Source organism: Heloderma suspectum, chromosome 1 (genome assembly GCF_057233095.1).
Source record: "Heloderma suspectum isolate Gila_16-S chromosome 1, 16-S_ref, whole genome shotgun sequence".
NCBI lineage: Eukaryota > Metazoa > Chordata > Lepidosauria > Squamata > Helodermatidae > Heloderma > Heloderma suspectum.
The window spans coordinates 15,172,385-15,197,435 of record NC_139458.1 but is presented as its reverse complement, the minus strand read 5'-3'; the positions used below and the strand labels follow the sequence as shown (position 1 = coordinate 15,197,435).

The 25,051-nt window shown below is 41.3% G+C and overlaps 1 protein-coding gene across 6 annotated transcripts in view; it reads left to right on the top strand.

Moving 5' to 3' along the window:
• Positions 1 to 25,051, top strand: part of PPP2R5E (protein phosphatase 2 regulatory subunit B'epsilon) — a 105,805-nt gene that overhangs the window by 42,793 nt on the left and 37,961 nt on the right. For all 6 annotated transcript variants that reach the window (XM_084836765.1, XM_084836724.1, XM_084836776.1 and 3 more), the window contains one exon: positions 13,627 to 13,823. In XM_084836765.1, coding sequence (XP_084692891.1) covers positions 13,627 to 13,823 — 197 coding nt within the window. The remainder of the gene's footprint in view (positions 1 to 13,626; positions 13,824 to 25,051) is intronic.

Here is a 25,051-nt window from a genome sequence, read left to right as displayed (position 1 = left end):
TAATGCAATGTCTTACAGTGCTTTCAATATTTGAATGGGTGGCATATTCACCTTCAAATGGATGCTTATTTGGATAATTGGTCCGCTTTTGTTGAAGCCTGTGTATAATTGCTAGGAAGTTGTATGCATTTCATATGTATTCATTGCTATGGATATATACAAATCCATGTATATATATTTTAAAAATGGAAAATAATAACAACATGCTTTTTTTTGCGGGTGGGTGCCATGTTGGGGACCCCTTTATGGGTGCCATTGGATGTGTCTGTGGGTGCCATGGCAGGGATCCCTGAACTAAAGAGTTAAAAACACTCCCTCTAGATTTCAAGGAATATCTGAAGCTTCAGGGCTATCTTGAGATTGAGTTACCTCGAATCCAAGGTAGTACAAATAACTTTAGAGGTTGTGATATTTGCCTCAAAAACATGCCTCATCTGAGGAAGATGCACAGCTCTAGGTTTCACCTTGTTATGTATTTCTTTCTTTGCCTCTATTACTTTTGTCCTTAAAGCAAATAAATACCAATTAGGCAAGCTGATTCTGTTTGGGACTTTTGCTGTTTCATCGGAAGGATTCTGAAAATTACTACATGAAAAACTATATAAAGTGCTAGCTAAATTTACATCAGACTCACTGCACCTTTCCCCTTTTCCTTTCTCTCTCATACTGAACAATGTCAAAGCAACAAAGAATACTTCAGGTCAAAGTATACTGAATTTCTTTCAGTATTTTCCACATAACCTACAGCGCTATCAATAATGCTGTCCTGAGGTTTTCTTTGGGACTTCTGAACAGATACAACAACTGTGTTAAAAGCAGAATCACTTCTCAAACAAATTGAATGCATAAAAATTGCGTGGCTTGGTTTGTTGATAGAGAATGTTTGAGGTCAGGGCTGAGCTTGGACCTTGTGGAATGTTGGTTGAAATATAAAGATGAGGAAGGAATGTGGGAGGCTTTCAACTACTTTCATATTGAACCTTTTCATATTGGAGTGTGAAGCCCTTTATACTTACTACAATCAGTGTACCTTAGTGTTTTCAGTAAGAGATAGAGGTTCATTTTTTTACTTTCATATTCCAGTTTATCTATGAACAACCAGGTTATGTTGAGGGCTAGGTGTACCCATGTGCTTAAAAAGCAAAACTTCACCAAATTGATTAAAAATCTGTGCTAAAAAAGAATAGGGAAATTTATCCAAAAAAGCAAATGTCCAGATTTTTCTTTTGCTCTTTGGGAAGTGGGTACAGAATCTGTGTAGATAATTGAAGCCTCACCCATAATTGCCGGAAATCCTGCTGAACCCATCCTCTTTATCTCACCTTATTCTGAGATGCTGTGTCATGGGCATTGCATCACTACTTATTGGTTTATTCTGAGATGTTATCAGGGATTATCAACACACATTAAACTTACTTTAACAAGCTTGCTTTTTGTAAACTGAAACCTGAGTCTCTCAAAAATGCTGATTTCTGTGAGGAAAGATTTTCTCCTTTCATGGAATTACAGAATACCAATACTCCACATGAAGAGCAAACTGCATTTTAAAAAGTTGTTTAAATTGATAGGACTATCTGATTTGCTATTGCTAGTCAAAATAAGAGGCATCCTCTCATTTTAATGATCTTAAGGTTGTTGAATTGCTTGTGCCCTCAGTATTTGATGTAGACTTTTGGACAGACAAGTGATGAACGAGAACAAAGCTCAGTTCTTTGTAATTGGCAGATTTCTTCAGCCTTCCTATCCTGAAATACTTAAAATTGAATATTTCTTCCTTCCAAATATTTAAAATAGTTCTTGATAGGAAAGGTGTTCAAAAATGTCAGTTCTTGAACTGTTATTTATGCTAAGGCATGATCTACTGCCACTGTGTGCTATTTATGCATAAGGCATGATCTTGTACCAGTGTATGTTATTTATGCATAAGGCATGATCTTGTGCCACTGATGTGGTGAGAATGTTCTATTTTTAGAAAAAGTGGCCTTACCCGGTAAATGTCATTAAACTGCTTCATAAAGGAAGAAACACATAGTGTGTACTGTGGTGTTGAGCAAGAGTTGATTGGAATGTAAGTACACCTGCAAGAAGGAAGGAAAGACGATACCAAAACAGGACATAAGTAGTTTTTAGAATTAAGCTGAGGCGTGTAGGTTCAGTGTTAAGTTTCAAGGCAAAATCAAAACCTTTGATTAAAGAAAAGAGAAGAAAAAAGAAAAGAGAACTAAACTGAGAAAGCAGAATGTGCTATCTGGCTTAGGTGAGAGATACATAGAAACAGAATATAAAACAAAACTCATCTGGGGCTTTAATGAAAGATTCCTGTGCCAAATGATCATATAGTTGAAATGAATGTTTTGCATGACTTTCTACTTGGAGACCAAGGAAAGAAGTGGTGGGAGGAGATCAATTTTAGAGCTGGATTAACAACTCCAAAGCCTTGGTGCTCCTGCTAAATAGTGCTTATATAGACTATCATTGAATGATTGAATTGCTTTGAGAAATGTTTGGACACAAGGATGGGAAAGGAATGAGAAAATGACAGGAAATGCTGTGTGGTAAGTTGTTAGTGACATAAAAGGTCAAACTGTGGTGGTGGCTCTTGTATATAATGCCATAACTGTAAAATGCATGGCAGGTATTTAGGCTTTCCTCATGACAGCCTGTCTGTAAATATTGATTTTTGTGTAGCTTCTCATCCCCCCCGCCCAAGCCTGTACATTCTCTGGGTGGAATCCATTGGTGACTGCATAAAAGAGCTCCACCGACCTGCCCTGTTGAGAAATGATCATTTCCACTCATTTTGGGGCTTGCCCCCAGAAGCACTAGAACACCATTGCACAAGCAGTGGGTGCCACTTGTGCAACAGAATCAGCAGCGTTGGCCTCATGTGTGGAGCAAAAGCGGACGTGAGCCCTATGCATGGATTGGCAGCACTGGATACTACCCCATCTTCCAGATGGCAGCTTCCCTAGCCTTACTGGACAGAGGCTAGGAAGATGTAGGAAGAGCATATTTTGGTTAGTAATGCTAGGCATCCCTGCTAAGATTGAAAAGTGTTAAACTGATTGCAGATCAAAAAGTCTTTTGTCTTTAAATAAGAGTAATCCTATAGGAAAGGGTTTCACACTGATGGCCCTTCAAAAAATAAAAAAAAATCTCCTGCATTTTTTTTACTGAGGTAAAGCATTTAATTCCCAAGCAGTATACATGTCTTCATTTTAGGTAGAAAGAATCTTCTTTTATTCAGGAAGCGTAATTTACATGACTGTATTTTTTATTTTTAAATGTATGTTTATATATTTTCATCTTCTTGTAATCTATTGTTAGGATTGGATCGGAACCAATAGAGCCCCAAAGCAGTTCTGATTCTGAGGAAGAGATAGAAACCATGGGAGGGGAACCCGCACGCTGTTCAGAGGCGCCACTGGAGGGAGAGCCCCTGCCTGCTCACATTCCTGAGAGTGGTAGCGACCCTGACAGGCAGGGGGAGGGGAGTTTCGGGACGCTAGGCACTGGCGCAGGGACAAGCGGGAGATGGAGGGCGCTGAGAGGAGGCACTCAGCTCACTTGGTGCGATGTCAACAGCTGCGCCCCGATGTCCCATGGGAAAGGGCTGGACTTTCGCCTCCTAGCCCTTACGTTCAGAGGCTTCCCACCTTTCCCTCCAAAATGGAGACGAAGCTGTCAGGAGCACCCTTGCTGCCTTCTGAAATCCTCAAGAGGCCAAAATCAACACGCAGATGATAGGGCTCTTTTCCAAGGCTTTATTTCCATTCAACCTAATGACACTTACAGATGCTAATTGCCTGAGCCTAATGAGGGAAACTTAAGAGAGCTGCCTATCCGGGGTTTCTAGCCTTAGGGAAACAGTTGGTCTCCGTTTTGGAGGGAAAAGGCGTGAAGCCTCTGAACATAAGGGCTAGGAGGCGAAAGTCCAACCCTTTCCTGTGGGGCATCGGGGCGCAGCTGTTGACGTCGCGCCAAGTGGGCTGAGTGCCTCCTCTCGGCGCCCTCCATCTCCCGCTTGTCCCGGTGCCTAGCATCCTGAAGCTCCAGTTGTCCCTCCCCCTGCCTGCCAGGGTCGCTACCACTCTCAGGAATGTGAGCAGGGAGGGGCTATTCCTCCGGCGGTGCCTTTGAACAGCGCACGGGTTCCTCTCCCGTGGTTTCTATCTCTTCCTCAGAATCAGAACTGCTTTGGGGCTCTATGGGCTCCGATCCAACCCTGACATATAGCTATAACACATAGAATTATATTTGCATTAATATATTACATGTTTAATAGGATCAATTACTTTCTCCCGTTTTGTTGAACCTTTCATGACTCTAACTTCACCATTTATCAGTTTAATAAAAATATATTAATTTAAGCAAACAAAGTCCCAGATTGTAGCTTTCCTATTAACTGCATTCAGAATTTTATGTTTTCGCTAAGGCTATGCCATTAAAGTTTTGTTTGATATTAATATTAGTTTAACCTTTCTTTTGTGTGTGCGTGTGCAGAAATCTTTAAATGTAAAATTTAAATTGCAGAATAGATAATGAAGGAATAATATGGCAACTGGTGATTTCAGTAATATCCTTCCAGAAATGTACTATATGCAGGCTTGCTGTGCATGTACTCTATAACAACATCACCAAGATCTATATTTGATTCATTTTATACATTTTCTTTAATTTTCATGAAGGATAATTTCAGAGTGTAATAACTTAAGGTGGGTTTCCCGAGGCTGGCTGTCAAAAGCAGGATGGATACAAATCAATTATTAAAAGATATAATAGATTATTGTTTTTTTAAAAAAAATCTTTAATTTTTTTAAAGTACTAAATTTCTCTCAATGAAAAAATAACATAGTTATAATTAAATCTAATCCCAAGCATGCTAAACCTACACCAAACATCTCACAAAAATGAATTAATGGCTCTGTCAAACTCATACACATTGCATTACCTACCAGTCAGACATGGGCATTCATTTCTGTTCTTCCTATCATAAAAAATGTATCTGTCTAGTGTCTAGCTACTAGTGTTTGCTTTTTGAAAGTTTTGTGCTTTGCCCCAGCTCAGTGGCAGAGCACATGTTTTACATGCAGAAGGTCCCAGGTTCAATCTCCAGCATCACCAGGTAGGGCTAGGAAAACATCCTGCATGAAACCCTGGAGAGCCGCTTCCAGTGAGCGTCCACAATACTGGGCTTTAGAGACCAGTGGTCTTACTCTGTGTAAGGCAGCTTCCTATGTTCCTCTGACTGGATTCAAGTGATCGCATAGGGAGAAGAAGTCATCGTGGCTTCTCCTCTCACCCCCACATGTGCTGCATGCACAGCCACCATTTACATAATTACCCGCGATGCAGTGCGGGTTGGTATGTTATCCAAACCCAGCGTGCGGAGTGGGTGGCTTCGTATCTACCCTACAATCCACAACATGCAGTAGAGGTTGTATGGTGGGTACGAAGCCACCCCTGCCACACTGCATGCTGGGTTCGGATGACTCATCAACCTGCACTGTAGTGCAGGTAATTATGTAAATGGCGGTCACACGCATGGCACGCATGGGGAGAAGCTACAATGGCGTCTTCTCCCTACCTGATCGTCTGAACACCCCCTCTGATGAAAGTCACATGTGATAATGAATAAAATTGTTGTTCTGTGATTATGTGGTGGCAGACCTGGGGTGAGCAAGGCAGAGGAGTTTGCTAGGACACAGATGATATAGAAATAATGGATGGAGGCAGAGTAGAAAGGAGCTGTGGAGTGAATTGGAAAGACAAAGTAAAACATCATAGTACAGGCACAGCTTCCTGTTCCTATATTCCCCCACATTTTTGCCACAGAAAGACTATCATGGTTTCTAGGAGGAAGAGAGACCATATCTGGGAATATGCCATCAATGGTGTTGTAAAATGCTGTATTGAGTTGTAAATTAATATGTTTTAGTTATTGGATTTGCATAATTGTTTAAGCAATATGTGAAGAACTATCTGTGTCAAACTTGATTTAAACCAGTGATTTAAATCCAGGTTTTCTCTTGCTTATTTAAATAAATCCACCCGCTCAGATAGTGTCTTAGACAACATTTTCTCCAGGAACTCTTCACAATCAAGTACTAACTGGCAAATCCACCTTCGCAGCCCAGTTGCAGACAGGCACACTTTTTCCGCCCAAGATTATAAACATCTGGTGAAGGTTTCATACATGTAGAATAATATGTCAAAAAACACTGGGTTGTTTCCAGAGGTGCTTTTCAGTTCAAGAAAAGGGTCCTTTCGTGAAGGCAGGGGCCTTTGATCTAGTGAAGATTCCGGCAAATGGAGGGGTTTTTTTTGTCAATTCCACCTCCCACTTGTGTCACCTCCCATACTGATTTAAGGGGTTGTTTAACACCAGAGCAGATTTGGAGGGGGTAGGGCTGCAGGAGAAAGGGGGAACCTGTGAAAATAATCTCCCCCCACTCACTTATGGAAGCCGAGAGTGCTCTTTCCACCTGTGGAACTTCATTCATAGAGTCTTTGGATCCAGGCCAATATATGTAGATTTTCCATAATTTTATAAAACATTATATTAATAGGTCAAAAACAGCATAGTTCATTGGCCAAAAGCAGTTTACTTGGTCGACAATGCCAATCTCTCTCTCTCTCTCTCTCTCTCTCTCTCTCTCTCTCTCTCAGTATGTGAGCATAACTCATTGTTATCTGACCTAACAGATTTGCTTCCTGCCTTGTTGCAGCAATAACAAAATTTAGCGAATACTCTGGATATTGTGCTAATTGGGGCAAAAGTGAGACCCTGATTTTAGGAAGAGAATTTCCTACTGTTACAACAGAGAATTCTATATTTTGTCATCAAATACGTAAGTCCTCTTCTGCCAAAGACAAACAGAAATATGGTAGAAAGTAAGATTAAGGACATGCTATACAGTATTAAGTTTGTTAAAGATCACATAGAAGATCTCTAAGATTTCTGGAACAGCGTTCTCTGGACAGATGAGTCAAACTTAGAACTTTTTGGCCTCAGTGAGAAACTTTCTGTTTGGTGAAAAACAAACACTGAGTTCAAACAGAAGGGCTTCATCCCAACTGTCAAGCATGGCGGTGGGAATGTGGCAGTTTGGGCCTGCTTTGCTGCCTCAGGACCTGGATGGCTTGCCATCATTGACACAGCAATGAAATCTGCAGTATATCAGAAGATTTTAGAGGAAAATGTCTGGCCATCCATCTGTTGTGAGCTGAAGCTGAACTGAAAGTGGGTCATGCAGCAAGACAATGATCCTAAACATACATGCATATTTACAGAAGAATGGCTGCAGAAGAAGAAATTCCATGTTTTAGAATGGCTTACTCAAAGTCTGGACCTAAACCCCATCGACGTGTTGTGGCAGGACCTGAAGTGAGCTATTCATGCAAGGAAACCGTCAAATGTCACTGAGTATAAGCAATTCTTTAAGGAGGAATCGGCCATAATTCCTCCAAACTGATGTGAGAGACTGACGAAAAGTTACAGGTAACACTTACTTGAAGTCATTACTGCTCAAGGGGGTGTCATCAGGTACTGAATCTAAAGATTCACAGACTTTTTCACACATGGATATTGAACGTTGACTCAGTTGTGGATAAATAAATGTTGGAAAAGCATCATGTTTGCATGTCATTTGTTTACTCAGGTTATCTGTTGTTCTTTTTCTAGGATTATGGGGCTAGAGTAAGATCTAATAATATTTTAGGTTTATTTTATTTATTTATTTCATTTCTAGGTTGGAAATATATGACAATCCTAAGAGGTTCACAAACTTTTTCTCACCACTGTATGTATATTTATGACGTTGCTTATATTGATTAAAAACAACAACCCTACAATAGGAGGAAGGGAATCTTGATTCCATAAACGGTTAGGCACTATTAGATTCCATGCATCTATGTCATCCATGAACTTTTAAGCCCTTCCATAACCGCAACTAGAAAAGCATGGAAATATTAGATGCCTACCTATCCTTTGACCATTCTGATTGTCATGCAGAATTTTCTCAGTGGAAGAACCCACCAGTGGTGACAAAATGATTCTCTGAAAGGAATGGGTAAATAGAGGAATTTATACACTAACCTATCTGATACAGAGGATAATTTTAAAGCATCAGGCCAATTACAGAAATAATATATTTTATTTCTTGTAAATATTTATATTCTGTATTTCCAGCTCATTAGCTCCTTTAAAATGGCTGACAAGCAAGCATTAAAAAACAATAATTAGCAGCAACAGTGAATAAACAGCTGTGCAAATAAAATAATCTAGAGACCATAGGAAGAATGGCTCAAACATAAAAAAAAATCTGTTTTATAGATGTCTTATAAATACTACTAATAAATACTATTTATTAGTACATCCACCTCTTAATACATCCAACTTAGTACATAGTACATCCAACTCTTGCCTGGAAATTTTTGTACTGATGCATTTGGTGCCTCCAAAGCTCCCCAATCTATTCTCATTGTTAAATGCTGTACTGTGTATTACCTGTACTATAATGATTACTTGTAATTGCATCATATCAAACCTAGATAAGCCTTGATGGTCTGAGATGTTGAATACAGAAACTTGAGTGTTACAACAACCAGTGAAATCCATAAAGACTATAAGAGTAGTTCTTTAGCTAAACTAATTCAGCAAAAAATGTCTAGATAGCATTGGCATCCTGTCAGGCATTCTGTATTTGGAGGATTTTGGCAGTGATCGCTGCTGGAGATGTAATGGCTATCTGGTACATATAGGAGAAAAGTGGGTTAACTTGATCTTGTCAACCTCCCTAAGTTTTGTTTAAATCATGGCATTTTGGAGTATATTTCTGCTGCTTCCGCCCTCCAAAAATTTGATGAAGAATGGATTGCTAGAGCTGTAATAGTTGCTCTGTAAGGAAGAGTACATTTTGAAATTAGTAATGAAATAAGAAGTGGGAATAATAGACAGGAAACCCCAGATAATCATGATCAAATATGGGAATTATTGAATAAGAGACTAAATAGCTATGCTGCAACATTGAACTCTAATCCTGATTTAGTTATGTACTTGTTTTGTTTGATGTTAATGGGGCTTTAGGTTGGGGTATGCTCAGCAATGGGAGAAGGAGGGTATATTTTATATGTGTTTGGGGCTAAGTAATGATTGTTGCATTGTATTGCTACTTTGAAAATCAGTAAAATTATAAACACAACAAAAATATCCTGTTTGGTGTTGAATGTATCAGTGTCACTAAAAATCTCTGAGTAAAGGTTGGGAAAATGGAATGGTTGGGAATGGAGCTTTCACTCCTCAGTTTTTTTGAATGCCCATTTTGGCAGAAATAATGTGTGGCCCATTTCAATTAAGCCACATTTAATTCCCAACACTTGAGCAAGTGCTGGAATCTTACATTGACAATCTCATCCATTTCAGTGGTTGTAAGCTTTTTGTATGCTTTTTGTCAAGAGTTTTCAGCATTGTATTTATTAAAAACAAACACCCTGCATCTGGAGTTCGATTAGACTGTTTGAGTACTTCAGAGTTATGCAGCTAGAGCAAGCTGCAGTAATTTCTAACACTGTGAACACTCTGCGGTTTCCAAAGTCATCTCTGTAGATTAACTATGGAACAAGATTTGACAGTTGCAAAGGAATACTTGTAATGTTTCTATTACAATATGTTGTAATTTTGTCTGCATATTAACTAGCAAAATTCTTTGATTTCTTTATCTTTAACGAGGGGATGGCAAAATAACTTGTACATTTAATTTGTCATCCAACAGTCTAGCGGTCCCCTTGCGGGTCTGCTTCTGCTGTATTTTAATATTTGTTATTGTTGATTTCAATGTTTTGAGCAATACGCCTCTCAAATTCTTTATGGGTTACTCCTCCCCACCCCCAGTATGCCCTGCGTCCTATCCCACATTGTCTGGGGGAGCCATCTCTAGGTGCTTTGAATGGGGTGGGGGGGAGATGTGGCTGCATTGGGAAGGAGGGGATTGAAATTTCCTTAAATTAATTTATCTCAGGATGCAAGCCATTATCACTGTTTTTTTGCATGTGTGGTAGTTTGACAGCTCAGGACTGTTATGCTACACACAAGTGGTTTTTGCTCTTTCCTTTTTTATACGTCCCCTGTGGCTGTTGGGACATTCTCCAGGATTCAGACATGTCACATTTTCACAAAGCGGCTGCATGTAGTGTAGAGCTTTTGTGCTAATATGAGCTTCAGTAACCTCAGTCTGCTGACACTCATCTTTGTGTCATCTCTTTTGACCCAGAGGCAGAGGTTGAAGGACTTACTAAGTGCCTGGAAGAAACTGAGATCCTGCTGAATGCCAGCTGACTTAAGCTTTGCTATTTCAGTTTACAGGGAAACTACTTCAGAATTATGAGGTTACTGATATCAGTATGATTTGTATGAGAACACATGGCAGAGTCTTGGTGAGATCTGCCATGCAGAAGGACAAGGACATTTCCCCCTCCAGTCACATATTTGGCATCTTTGCACCTGAATACTTCAGATATTAAGGACACAGAAGAACCTAGCCCTTCCATTTCTTGGATCCCATCCAAGACCCTGTGAATCTTGATACATTCACCTGGAGAGATCTCAGAAGCACCAGGGACAAAGCACTATCAAACTCAGGTTGAAGCCTAGTAAATGCCCCTAGACACTCAAACTGTATCCTCTGGTCTTGACTCTTTAAGAAGCCACAGTAGCCAAGAACTGGGGTCAGTGCCTAAGAGGCTTTCCTTGGTTCACAATTTACTACTTTTTAAAATTCCTCTGATTGTATAGTATATTTGGGCTGTAAGTAGCTCTGGGTGCTTGATGAGCAGGATATAAATATTAATGGTGGTTAAAATTAAGGGATCAGTTGGTAAATTGTCAGCAGTCCTATGAATGTCAGTTGGTAGAACAGGATATACATAAAGGACAAGAGTTTATGTGCTACGTTTCTCCTTAATGCTGTTATCTCCCTCACAAATAACCTATAAGTTCCACTTAATGCTGTAGACAGAACAAAGTTACTTTTGGCTTTTTATTTTATTTTAAATGGGGGAGTAGCCATTGTCGCTTTATCCCAGGAGCCCTGAAATTTGATTTTTCACTTAGCATGATGTAATCCAGGAGTCCCCAGCCTTTTTAGGTTGGTTGTCACATTTGGAAGTGTGAGAGTATTGTGGGTGCTCTCACAGAATAGTTGTAATGGGTGGGAGGTTGCCCATTCATAAAATGGCTGCCATGGCAGCCACGGCTGATCACAAAACACTTATTTCTCAGAAAGCAAAGCGGTGAGATTAAAAGAAAATAACTTCCCCAAGAATATAAATACAAGGCAAAGGTGGGGTCTGTGCTCCAAAACACAAAACCATTCTTTTGAACGCAAAGATGGGGCTGGATGGCAGCATTTTGCTTTGCAGCATGCCAGCCTCCCAGTAATTTTTTTTAAATACCCCCTCTTAAAGAAGTAGAATAAAAATCAGGAGAAGTAGTGGGCTTGGCGGGTACCAAGGGGCACCACATTGGAGACCCCAGGTATAATCTAATTAAATTAGCATAGCTCCTCTTGCACTCCATCTTAAAACTGTTACAAATTGCAGACTTGGTTTTTCCATGTCCAGCTTTTCTCTCTGCCTCCCCTCCCCTCCCCTTGTTTTGCTTACCATTAAGCCCGTAGAACAGTTCTGAAGAATTTGAAAGCTTGTCCACTGCATTGTGCCATTTTAGTTGGTCCCAATAAAAGTATGCTCCTTCTGTTGCTTTTGGGTATGTTCGCTGTTTCTCTTTTGTTTGTTTTTTCTCTGAAAAGTGCACTTGAAGTAGCAACTTGATCAAGCAATAGGGTGACTGTGCAGACGGAAGCACACAAATTTTGCGTTTGCAGTGTAAATTTAGTGACACTAGAAGTAGAGAAGTGACACCAGATGTCAAGAAACTGAGGTCTATGCTGGTGGCTACCCCTTTTGTAGCTGAAGCACAGCCAGACAATGGAAAACAGTTACATGGCTCTATAGTGTGTGGCAAAGGAAGGATCCCTTCTATTCCCTTTGTGCAGTAGCACGCTATGGTTGGCCTCTGCTAGCCATACATTGTTGATTGGAAAATGTGCCATGTCACAAAAGACCTATATATTTTAATTCCTACGTAGATTTGGAATCCAGGAGTTTTTACTAGGCAGTGAAAATTGTAAACTATAGGCCAAATGCTAATTTAATTTTACACAAGTGATGTGTCATTGGGAAATGCAAAGTATGTAAATAAAAGTACTGGTTTTTTTTTCAGAAGTTCAGAAGAGAGAGCAGATAGCTTTTTGCAGGTCTTCAAAATCACAAAATCTATATAGACTAAAGTAACCTTTTAAATTGAAGCACTGCTTTAAAACACATTTTGTTTTGGTTCATGATGCTGTTTAAACATTATGAATAAAGCTGCTGTTTCTAATCAAACTGCAGGGTGGGGAGAAGTCTTTTCCCTTTGCTTGGTGTCTCCTGTTCATGTAGAGATCAGTGTTCCTTACTGTGACTTGCATATTACCATTAGCCCCCTGGGTACTTGAGATTAATTTACATTTTATGCTTTTCCTTTGAAGATGTGTAGCAGAGTAACTAACCTGACACTGTGAGTAAAATAGAAACTGTCAACTGATTTGAGGAGATTTATGGTATGGCTGCAGCGTTCATGGTTTCCTTAAATGGTATTTTTGTGCCAAACAATTGATTCAGTACATAAAGTGAATGTGAAAGGTTTGTGCATCTGTGGCTATAAATGAACATTGTAGAATACATCGTGTAAGTCATATTTATATTCATATGTATTGATTTTTGATTACATATATTGAATATTTACTTCTTCGTAGTCAGAGAAGCATGACTTCCTTGAAAGGTGTAGTGTTACACTTCTGAAAGGTTTACCTGTGGGTCAGACATGCTGATGCTAGAGAAGTGAAACAGTGTTTTTTCCACCTCTCCAAACTTTGAGAAAAACTGAAATATATGCAATACTTTTGTATCAAAGCTAAACTTGTTTACTCCCTCCCGCTCCCCACCCAAATGTTCTGGGTCGTTCTGCATCTACATATCCGTAACAATGTTATAGAAAATTAAAGATTTCTGCAATGGAGAGATATTATTAACTATGAGTTGAAAAGACAAATGATACCTCTTGCAATAAAATAATCTCAGAATGACTGGGACTTAGTCACTTAGATCTAGTCCAAGGAATTTTCCGTATAATGTAGTTTGGAAAATACTGTATTGAAGTTCAAGTTAGATACGCCTGTATTAAAAAACAAGATTTGATTATTCTTGTTCTTTATTATTTGAGCTCTGTGAGATATTCAGCATTTTGCAGTTCTGCTAAATCTAAGTGGGGATTAAGGATCTTGATTCCTTTGCAGGACTAAGACTACCAGAGAACTTTTGGTGTGGGCTTATTTCTGAAACTACAAATGAATTATTGATGACCACGGTGCAATTCAGTATCCAAGAAGCCAACCTCCAAAAGCACAATTGTTCATTTGGTTGTTGTTTTACTGGATACTACTTCTGTTTGTTGCTTCCTTTTACGCATAATTTGTTTAATACAAGAATGATTTTAGACTCACACAGACTTTCCTTTTACCCTTGCAGACGTTCCATCTTCGGAGCAACCTGAGTTGTTTCTAAAAAAACTTCAGCAGTGCTGTGTCATTTTTGACTTCATGGACACGCTTTCAGACCTTAAAATGAAAGAATACAAGCGCTCAACTCTTAATGAACTTGTGGATTACATTACAATAAGCAGAGGCTGTTTGACTGAGCAGACTTACCCTGAAGTAGTTAGAATGGTGAGTTTTCTTCTTTTCATAAACACTTTATAGACCCCATTGTTTGCTAAATATAATAGTGGAGTAAGTACCTTAAATGAGAATGTTGGGTCTATGTGTTAGTATTGAAGTCTTTCAAATGCAAAATAGGGAAGATATTTTTCATTTAAAACATCTTTAAATTTAGATTATTTAAATTGTTTTAATTTACAGTATAAAATACAAAGAGAGGTGAAGGTCTGGGGAAACCTGGTGTGTGTGTGTGTGTGTGTGTGTGTGTATATGTATCCTCCCCCCCATTCCCACCTTGAATTGTTCAATCCCCCCCAGTCCCCCCCCCTCCAATTTTTCCTGAACTTCACATCTCTAGAATACAGTTTAAAGTGGGGAGCATGGAAGAATTGTAGAAGCCTTTGTATTCCTTATTTATTTATATCCAGGACTTTTGAATGTTGAGCTTCTTTGCTGTGGTTTTAAAACAGTTCTATGTGGTGTTAATGTTGCGCAATGTACTAAGGTTTAGGGAAAATACCAGCTTTCATGTGTAAGATTAAGAACTTTCTTTACACATAGAGATGACTTTAAATCAAGGGTTTTAAACAATTCTTGGGGTTGTGTCTAATATTGTATCACTAATTGCACTGATTTTCCAAGTGGTAAGAGGCCTTTTACAGGTTGGTTGCTGTGGTGAACAACTTGTATTGGGAGACAAGGGGCAGTTGACCCTGTTCATTCTTCTGGATTTCAGCTTTTGATGTCATCAATTGTGGTATCCTTCTGGGCTGCTGTGCAGCGGTGGGTTCAGGGGGAACCATACTGAGGTGGTTCCGCTCATTTTTGGGGGAGGGAAGGCAGGTATCAGAAAGTGGTGCTTGGGGGACTACTCGGCTCCATGACCGTTGGATTTTGGGATATTTCAGGGTTCCATCTGTGCTTTTTAACCTTTGGGTGAAATCATCTGCAGATGTGGTCTGAGGTGTCATCAGTCTGAGATGTCAGTTGATGACATCCAGTTCTATCTCTTGTTTTCATCTGCTCCGAGGGATGTAGTTGAAACCCGAATTGATGTATGGAAACTGTGGGGAAGTGAATGTGGGTGCACAAACAAACAATCCTGCTAACATGAAGATACTGTTGGTTAGGAGATTAGCTTATCCTGGAGTTGGGAATAAAACCTGTTTTGGATGGGATTGCACTCCCTAAAGACTCAGGCTTGCAGTTCTGGGTTGATCTGGTGCTGCTTTTGGTTGCTCAAGTGGCAGACTAGGAGTTCCTTTTACCAGCTTCATCTGGTACACAAGCTATGCCCTTTCCTAGAGAAAGCAGCCCTAGCCACAATCATTAAAGCTTTAGTAACTTCAAAACTGGAATATTGTAATGCACTATTTGTTGTTGTTCAGTCGTTAAGTCGTGTCCGACTCTTCGTGACCACCTGGACCATGGCACGCCAGGCCTTCCTGACCTCCGCTCTCTCCCGGAGTGTGCTGAAGTTCATGTAATGCACTATACATGGGGCTAACTTTAAAAAGTGTCTGAAAACTGCAGTTGTTAGAAAATGATGCCAGCAGGCTGTTGTCTAAGGAAGCATTGAACATATTTCCCCAGTGCTATTCACTGAATGGTGCTAACATTTCTGGGCCTATTTTTCTTTAAGATTCTGGTTCTTGCCTTTAAAGTTCTAAACAGCTTGGGTCATGGGTCCCTAAAAGGCGGCTTTATCCCATATGTTTCTCCCCCATCTCCTTCATTCAGCACCGGAGGCTCTGCTCCAGATTCTTACAGTGAGCATCTATAAAGAGCAGGGCTGCCTTGGTTGCAGCACCAACTCCCTGGAGTGTTCTTCCTAAAGACACTGCCTAGCAACAGCATTAGTCACTTTTAGATGCCATGGTAAGACTTGGCTTTACAAAGAGGATAAAGGCATGAGCTTCAGGTTGCTTTGGTTGTTTTGATCTTCTCTTTGGATTTTGTGTTAAGATTGTTTTCCCATTTTTTGATTTGCTGTTACTTTAGTTGTGAGATGATTATTTACTTTGCTGTTTTATTATTTGTAATTCTTATATTGTTATAATGGCACTTCACTTTGGCAGGGTTCGCACATAATGCTAACTCACAATATGGGTTGTTTAATTCTGTGTTGTCCTGATGTGTCAATGTGGTCATGCTATCCATAGTTTGTTAACTGTGAACAGCCCAGAAAGAGAACCCATGGTTGATACATTAAACCACTATCAAGTTTATTCCTTCTGAAGTTGAAGATAGTTGGATATAGGTGTTGTCTGTTTTTATATTGGCTAGCATCCAAAGGGGTGCAACTGCTAAAGTAAATTACATTGCACTAATGTAAACTACTTGGGGAAATTGGTGTGCCAGCTAACACTATTGCCATAACACTGGAGTAGTTTATGTTACCTCAACATAATTTGTTAGTGGTTTCCCTTGTTGGGTACTGCCCATTGATATGAATGGGCAGTATCCAACATGATATGTCTGCACTTGCACAGAAAATTCTGGACAGATCAACAGTGTAAACATTTATACAATGCTTGTGTGCAAAATGTACACAGTACATATACAGGCCGCTAGATGCTATGTACCATTAGATTTTATTTGAAGTGGTACTTGGTCCTGGAAGCTGCACTGTTATTCAGGTCTGATTTCAATAAACTGTGCATTAGAATAACTGGGTGGAAACACTGATTTATCTTAAGCCTCTGAGAGTGGTCAAAATATGATTAAATAAGCTTTAGTGTTTGTATGATATATCAGTTGCTTAATAGAGATATGATATCCTATTTATTTACACCAGTTATATAGGCTGCCCAGTGGTGTTGTTCTCTTGGCACCTCTGAAAGAAAAACAGAATATAAAGAAGCAGGGATCACTTCCCAGTACCATCTAATTTGCTTGTACCATACTTATAGGAAAAACAAAATGCTTGATAAGCATACTTAGGAACATAGGAGGCTGCCTTATACTGGGCCTGTTTGCATGATCACAGATGGGGAAGTAAGCCATGGTGGCTTATTTCCCCTGCAGCTTGTGCTGGTCACATTTGCGTAATTACCCTTGCCAGTGTGGCTTGCAGTGTTGTGTGAACCGGTGAGGATGGCTTGTTGCCGTGGTTAACAAGCCACCCCAGAACTCTAAAACAGCCCATGGATTTTGGGTGGCTTGTTAATCATGGCAACAAGCCACCCTCGCCGGCCTTACACGACACGGCAAGCCATGCTGGTGAGGGTAATGATGCAAATCCCAGCCACCCACCCCTGGCACGAGACCAGCATGTGTGGAGAAATAAACTACCATGGCTTATTTACCCCTCCGGGATTGTGTGAACCCAATCACCAAGTCAGACAGATAAAAGGAAGTACTTATTCATACAGAGCATAGTTAAAGTATGGAATTCACTACAACAGGATGTAGTGATGGCCACCAATTTGGATAGCTTTAAAAGGGGGTTGGACAAATTCCTGGAGGAAAAGGCTATCAATGGCTACTAGTCTTGATGGCTACATGCTACCTCAAGTACCAGAGGCAGTGAGCCTGTGTACACCAGTTGCTGGGGACCATGGGTGGGAGGGTGCTGTTGCGCTCATGCCCTGCTTGTGTGTTCCTGGTCAACAGCTGGTAGGCCACTATGTGAACACAATGCTGGACTAGATGGACCCTTGGTCTGATCCAGCAGGGCTCTTCTTATGTTCTTATGTTCATTGGTCTGTCTAGCCCAGGACTAGCAGCAGTGATTGGCAGCAGCTCTCCAGGGTTTCAGGCAGGAGTTTTTCCAGCCCTACCTGGAGAATGCAGGGGGTTCGAACCTGGGACCTTTTGCATGCAAAACATGAGTTCTGCCACTAAGTTCTGCCCCCCCCCTTTCCCCTTAGTTGTACAATCCTTAGTTGTACATGTTTAACTAAAAATCTGACATAACTGATTTTATTAATGAGATATGTGTAGGCAAAATCTTAGGTATGATCCAGTAACTAATTTTTCCAATTGACAGCTAATCTTGGGGGCTGTGCTGTAAGTGATCCCTTCAGCAGTGGAGAAAAAATGGTGTCACAGACTCTGTTGATATACCTTTATTCTGCTTCTAAATCTTGCTGTTCTTAAAGTGAAATCGACAAACTGCTTGCCATCCCAGTCAGCCACTGCATGCTGTTGTCTTTATTTCGTTTTCCCTTCAGGTCTCATCTGTCCTCTACTGCTGGGGAACTTCTACCTTTCTAGCTGAGCAGTCTCTGCCTTTCATTATGACACTAGTGGCAGGTTACACTTAGAAAATGCATCATCCTTTCCTTTTAACATTCATTAGATTCACTGTTATGTTTCTGCATTTTAAAAAAATGTCATCAAAAGACTCCCCAAACTAAAAGCAGATGTGGTTAATCCTCTGAAAAAAATCTGGACTTTTCTCCTTCCCATGATGCCTGATACTTATGCAGGGATGTGTATATTCTGTAATCACCCCTTCAATTCCAAAGACTCCCAAAACGTGCATTTGGAATCAATATGCACGTTAAAGATATTTGCTTATATTTATTTATTCTGCACATTTCCATCTCCTTCCAAGATTTATTGGGTTAGTTGCATTCATATTTTTGCAAGGAGTGCATTTACTGAGGGATATAAGTTGGAGGGCATGAGGAGGAGGGAAGCTGCTGCATGGAGATAGGGTTTAAATAGCTAGTAAGGTCAGGACAGGATGACATATAGTAATTAGAGAAGGGTCACTAGTGCCTGTGGCCTAATTAGTGAGGAACCTTCCCAAACCAGGCGTTGTCCACACTTTCCCCATCCTTTATCTGCAACCACAAAGACTAGAAATTTGGTTTTATTTTTCTAATAGCGATACTTGCTGAGTTTGCTGAATTCTGTGTTCATTTCCATTTACATAATGGACCTGCAGACCCATGATGTGCATGTAACCCTACTTTTAAGTAATTATTGTACATTTAATCATTCTGGCTCCAGAATCACCATTGCTCACTTTCCATGTCTGAACCAGTGTAATTTTGTGGAAGGCAAGGGCAGGGAATAATGTGTGCTTTGCATGTATCAAGTTTTAGCTTCATTCCCCAACATCTTAAATTTGAAGCAGCTCAGCAGTGCTATGAAAAACCTGAGATCCAGGGGAGCTGTTTCCAGTCAAGGGAAACTGTTCCCCTATGGAAGGGCAGTAGGTCTTGTTCATTATAAATCATACTGTGATAAAGCAAGGAATGTATTACTAACAAATATTAGGCTCAGGCTAACCTTTGCTCTGCTATAGCTGGTTTTGGTGCTGGGCTTTGTGTAACCCCACTTCATAGTATAGTGGTGCTGATCTACACTGCTGGTGTGCCATCTTGAATCTGCTTACAGTGCCACAGATGTGTTGTTCTGTGGTGCGCAGTATTCATTGTATAATTTCTCCTGACCCATTGGCACAATGACTTATTGTCCTTAGCTTGTTTATACTGTCCATGTGATGTGCCATTGTGATGGAAAAGCTCTCTTGATTATTTTGTTGTTGTTGATATCATAAGCTCCATAATGAAACCCCAGACTGCCTCCATGAAGGCAGGTTGATAGAAGCATCTATGCAGGGCTGTCAGTCCTAGGGAATGTGTATTCCTTTGTTATGGAAACACATTCATTGGTGAGGAGCTTCTCAGTTGCAAAGTGATCTGCCAGTGTAACACTCTTTATGGCCCATCCACTTTAAAGACAGTAATCTAGACTTTGCCTATAGTCATGGGGGTGAGGTGGGGCAGGGATGTTTTTAGCATAGGCTAGTGGCAAAGGAGATACTTAGCTTGGTCTTCTGACCTTGGGATCCTGGTGAACATTAGCTGAGGGCAGGCCTGCCTGGGGGCTGGGGGAGATGGGACAGTTTGCCCTGGACCCCTGCACAGCAGGGCGGCCCTGACAAGCACTTGTTTTTAATAAAATGTGAGTCATTCACATCAGCCGAGGCAAGGAGAGCCTTAAACATTTTTAAAAAAAACCTGAGGATTTTTTAATTGTAATTTTTGTGTGTGACAGGGTCCCCCTGAAAATTCCATTGTGCTGGGCCACCATATTCCTCTGGGCGGTCCTGGCTGAGGGCAGAAATTAGCATTTTAAATAGTTAAGTCCCTTGAAGCCAATTGGGCCAGTGCCCTCAGGGCTGTCCCTCTCCAAAAAGAAGAAACTGGCTTACTGAAATAATTTAGAATGCAAACTTCTGTCCCATATTAGATTTCTACTCATGGCTTGGGGAAGTCCTGCCTCTTTGTCAGTTGAGGTTGTGTGTGTATTGCACAGTAGCTAAATAAAATTATAGAGCCAGCTTATAATACCATCTCCACAAGCCTATATGTAGAATTTACCTTGATTTTATTATTTTATTCTTTTGTACATGTTGTGTTTTTCTCCCCCCCACCCCCACCTCTCTGTGGGAAATGATTAAAAAAAAATTCTATGTTCAAAACCCCATGTGTCTAGCTGCTTGGCAACCTTTCTGATCTTTAGAGGAGTAATGATAGGGGGAAACCAGGAAGAGGTGGGCTGAGACTCTTCCAATATGCTGTCCTCTTCCAACACCCCTGCAAGGGTCCCTCTCTATACAGGAAAGATCTTAATGTCCCTGATAGCCATGATAGTGCAGTCACTGAACTTGAGCCGGACATCCTAAAGAGTGAAGTCAAGTGGGCCTTAGCAAGCATAACTAACAACAAAGCTAGCGGAGATGACAAGCTGGGTTTCGAAGAGGCAGAGGAACTAGAGATCAAATCGCCAAGATTCGCTGGATCATGGAGAAAGCAAGAGAATTCCAGAAAAACGTCTATTTCTGCTTCATTGACTATGCTAAAGCCTTTGATGGTGTGGATCACAACAAACTCTGGCCAATTCTTAAAGAGATGGGAGTACCAGATCACTTTACCTGTCTCCTGAGAAACCTGTACAAGGATCAAGAAGCAACAGTAAGAACCAGACATGGAACAACTGATTGGTTCAAAATTGGGAAAGGAGTACGACAAGGCTGCATATTGTCACCCTGCTTATTTAACTTATATGGAGAGTACATCATGAGAAACGCCGGGTTGGATGAATCACAGGTTGGAATTAAGATTGCCGGGAGAATTATCAACAGCCTCAGATACGCAGACGATACCACCCTAATGGCAGAAAATGAAGAGGATCTCAAGAGCCTCTTGTTGAGGGTGAAAGTGGAGAGTGCAAAAGCTGGTTTGAAGCTCAACATTAAAAAAACGAAGATCATGGCATGTGGCCCCATCACTTCCTGGCATATAGAAGGGGAAGAAATGGCAGCAGTGACAGATTTTATTTTCTTGGGCTCCAAGATCACCGCAGACGGTGACTGTAGCCATGAAATTAAAAGATGCTTACTCCTTGGGAGGAAAGGTATGGCAAACCTAGACAGCATAGTAAGAAGCAGAGACATCACCTTGCCGACAAAGGTCCGTCTAATCAAAGCTATGGTTTTCCCAGTAGCAACGTATGGCTGTGAGAGCTGGACTATAAGGAAGGCTGAGCACCGAAGAATCGATGCTTTCGAACTGTGGTGCTGGAGAAGACTCGTACGAGTCCCCTGGACTGCAAGGAGGTCAAATCAGTCCATCCTAAAGGAAATCAACCCTGAGTGCTCATTGGAAGGACAGATACTGAAACTGAAGCTCAAATATTTTGGCCACCTAATGTGAAGAGAAAACTCCCTGGAAAAGACCCTGATGCTGGGAAAGATTGAAGGCACAAGGAGAAGCCCATCTTGGCTCATTATGAGCTGCAGAGAGAGACTGGGTGAGGGGATCAAGGCGGTGGTGAACGCCTCCCTTGAGGAGGGAGTGATGCCATCAGCCCTCAAGGAGGCAGTGATAAGACCACTCTTAAAGAAGCCCTCCTTGGATCCTCAAGTTTTGAACAACTTTCGCCCAGTCTCAAATCTGCCATTTTTGGGCAATGTGATTGAGCGGGTGGTGGCGGTGCAGTTGAAGGCACACTTGGAAGAAACTGATTATCTAGACCCATTTCAGTTGGGCTTCAGGCCTGGGCATGGGACAGAAACGGCCTTGGTCGCCTTGGTAGATGATATGAGGAGGGCTCTGGATAGGGGTGAATGCTCCTTCCTTGTTCTCCTCGACCTCTGAGCGGCTTTCGATACCGTTGACCACGGTATCCTCCTGGACCGCCTGGAGGGGTTGGGCATTGGGGACACCATATTGCGGTGGTTCCGGTCCTTCCTCTCCGGCAGGTACCAGAGGGTAGCACTGGGAGAGGAGGTTTCGGACCCGTGGCCACTCACTTGTGGGGTGCCACAGGGTTCCATCCTCTCCCCGATGCTATTTAACATCTATGTGAAGCCGCTGGGGGCTATCAGCAGGAGGTTTGGGGTGCAGTGTCATCAATATGCGGATGACACGCAGCTCTACCTATCGTTTAAATCTTCACCAAGGTTGGCCGTAGAATCCCTGTCCAAATGTCTGGAGACGGTGAGTGGCTGGATGGGGAGGAATAGGCTGAAGCTGAACCCTGACAAGACCGAGGTACTTTTGGTGGGAGACAAGAGGAGGCTGGGGGTTGTTGACCTGGTGTTGAATGGGGTACAGCTACCCTTAAAAGACCAGGTCTGCAGCCTGGGGGTCATTTTGGACTCCCAGCTGTCCATGGAGGCTCAGGTGTCAGCTGTGAGCCGGACAGCGCTGTATCAACTCCATCTGATACGGTGGCTGCTCCCCTTCCTTCCTGACCATCTGCTCCCATCGGTAGTACATGCCCTGGTCTCCTCTCGTTTAGACTACTGTAATGCGCTCTACGTGGGGTTACCCTTGAAGATGGTTCGGAAACTGCAGCTGGTACAGAACGTGGCGGCTCGCCTGATTAAAGGCAGCCGCTGGCGAGATCACATCACTCCAGTGCTGAAGGAGTTGCACTGGTTACCAGTTGTTTTCCGGGCCAAATTCAAGGTGTTGGTTTTGACCTTTAAAACCCTATATGGTTCTGGCCCAGCCTATCTTAAGGAGCGCCTCCAGCAGCACCAGACAGGCCGCTTAACAAGATCAGCCTCGGATGGACAGCTAGACTGGTGGGGACGAGGGAGAGGGCCTTTTCTGTTGTGGCCCCCACTCTGTGGAACTCCCTCCCTAGGGAACTCCGCCATGCCCCCTCTTTAATGAGCTTCCGTCATGGATTAAAAACGTGGCTGTTCAGGCAGGCATTTGGGGTGGGTTAGGGTATTTTAGAAAATGTTTTTATTGTAGAATTTTATTGTTTTAAACTGTTTTTATTGTATGTTGTACATCGCCCAGAGTGGCTGGGTGACCAGCCAGATGGGCTATTAATAAATTTAATAATAAATAAATAAAATAAATAAAAAGGGGACGGCAGAGGATGAGATGGCTAGATAGCATCACCGATGCAATGAATATGAATTTGAGCACACTCCGGGAGAGAGCGCAGGACAGGAAGGCCTGGCATGCTATGGTCCATGGGGTCACAAACAATCGGACATGACTGAACGACTGAACAACAACAAATGAAGGCTAATAGCAGTGTAAGAAACCCTGGAGCAGGACACTTAGGGAAGTAAGTTGTGTGAGTATGTGGGGAAAATGCCAAACCTTGGCTAATTAGGGTAGTTAAAAAAAACAAACAAACCCCAGATGGTTGGCTTCCTTCGTTCCTGTGACAACTGCATATTAAGATTTCATTGTGTTGCAGGGAGATACGTACGTGTGAATCTCTGGAAAGATGTTGCCAGTGGTCTTAAATCTGAGTTAAAATCTATGGAAAAGGCTGTGTTGTTAATAATCTTTGATGAAAACTAACATTCACCAGAGTACTTAAAACATGCTTTAGAATTAAATCTTCCAGTGTTCTGAAAGCTGGCTTTTCAAATATCTATGCTCAATACTGACTGTTACACTTGTTAGAAAAGGCAGACCTTAATATCCTCTCTGTTGCTTGCATGACACTGTCACTTATCTCAATTGACACCAGCCTGACAAAGTTGGCTGCTTTATTTAAAATCTATAAAGAATAAATACATTAAATTTTGAGGGTAATTTTTAAAAATCTTCTGCAAGATTTAAGGTAACTTTAGCAGGACGGAGCTGTAAAACTACATATTAAACTTGTTTTGCTTGTTGATTTCTCTGAATTACTACTTATTAGTGGCAGGTCATTTTTTGTAATCCTTATATACAGCTGCGTAGACATTGCAATCTGTTTGGCTTTTGTAACATTCCATTATGTTTTTTAGTGTCCCGTTGCTTTGTTATACTTCTCTATAAATATGGACTGCAGAGAAATTGTTTGATGTGGATCACACAAGTGTGTGTGAGAGAAAGAGGCAGGGCAGGGGTGTGGGAGAGAAATCTGATATAAATACCATCAAAGCTTAAAACATAATTGACTTTTTTCAGTATGTTGAAAATAAAAATTATTAAAAATATAACGAAGAGCTTCATATATTCAGCTCCATATTTCACTTCATTATTGGCCATGCCAGTAAATGTTTGCCTAATTTAAAATACACATTTTGGGCAGGTTCGCATGTCACTTGGTGGTTTATAAGCCATGGTGGTTTATAAGCTACTGTGGTCCCTCACATGATCAGGCAATTAAGCTATGCAGGGTGGCTTATCCCCCCCCTCCTTCAATAGTCCTCCCGCTCAGCTGGGATGGTATCCCAACTTCCTTTGCACTGGAAATCATATCCTGCCATCCCTCGTGCGGCCACCACGCTTCCCAAGCTGGATTTCCAAGCCTTTCCCTAATCTCCTTGAGTGACCAGCCACGGTTTATTAAATCCAGTCTTATTGAAACTTGTTTCTTTTAAAGTCTTTAATTCTTTTAATATGGTGTTTAATCTTTTATTCTTGCTGTTCACCACTCTGAAAACTTTTGATGTGGAATGGTATATAAATACTGTAAATATATAAATAATATCCAGCTGTGTGCACCAAAAAGGGTGTGGGGACTCTAACCCTTGAAAGTTTGCAGGAACAGGACAAAATTTCATACCCAGCCTCCCCTCAAGGGGAGGCATCTGATGCGCAACCAAAACCCTGCACGATTATAAATGTCCAAGCAAAAACACGTCTGCACCAAAAGGGGGGTGGGGGCTCTAAAACCTTGGAAGCTTGCAGGAATGGGACAACACAACCAATTCACAACCAAAACATTGTTATTTTAGGATGCCTTCCTAGAGTGACCAGCTGTGGGTTATCAAACTTGGTTTGCCAGAACTCTGTTTCTTTTAAAAA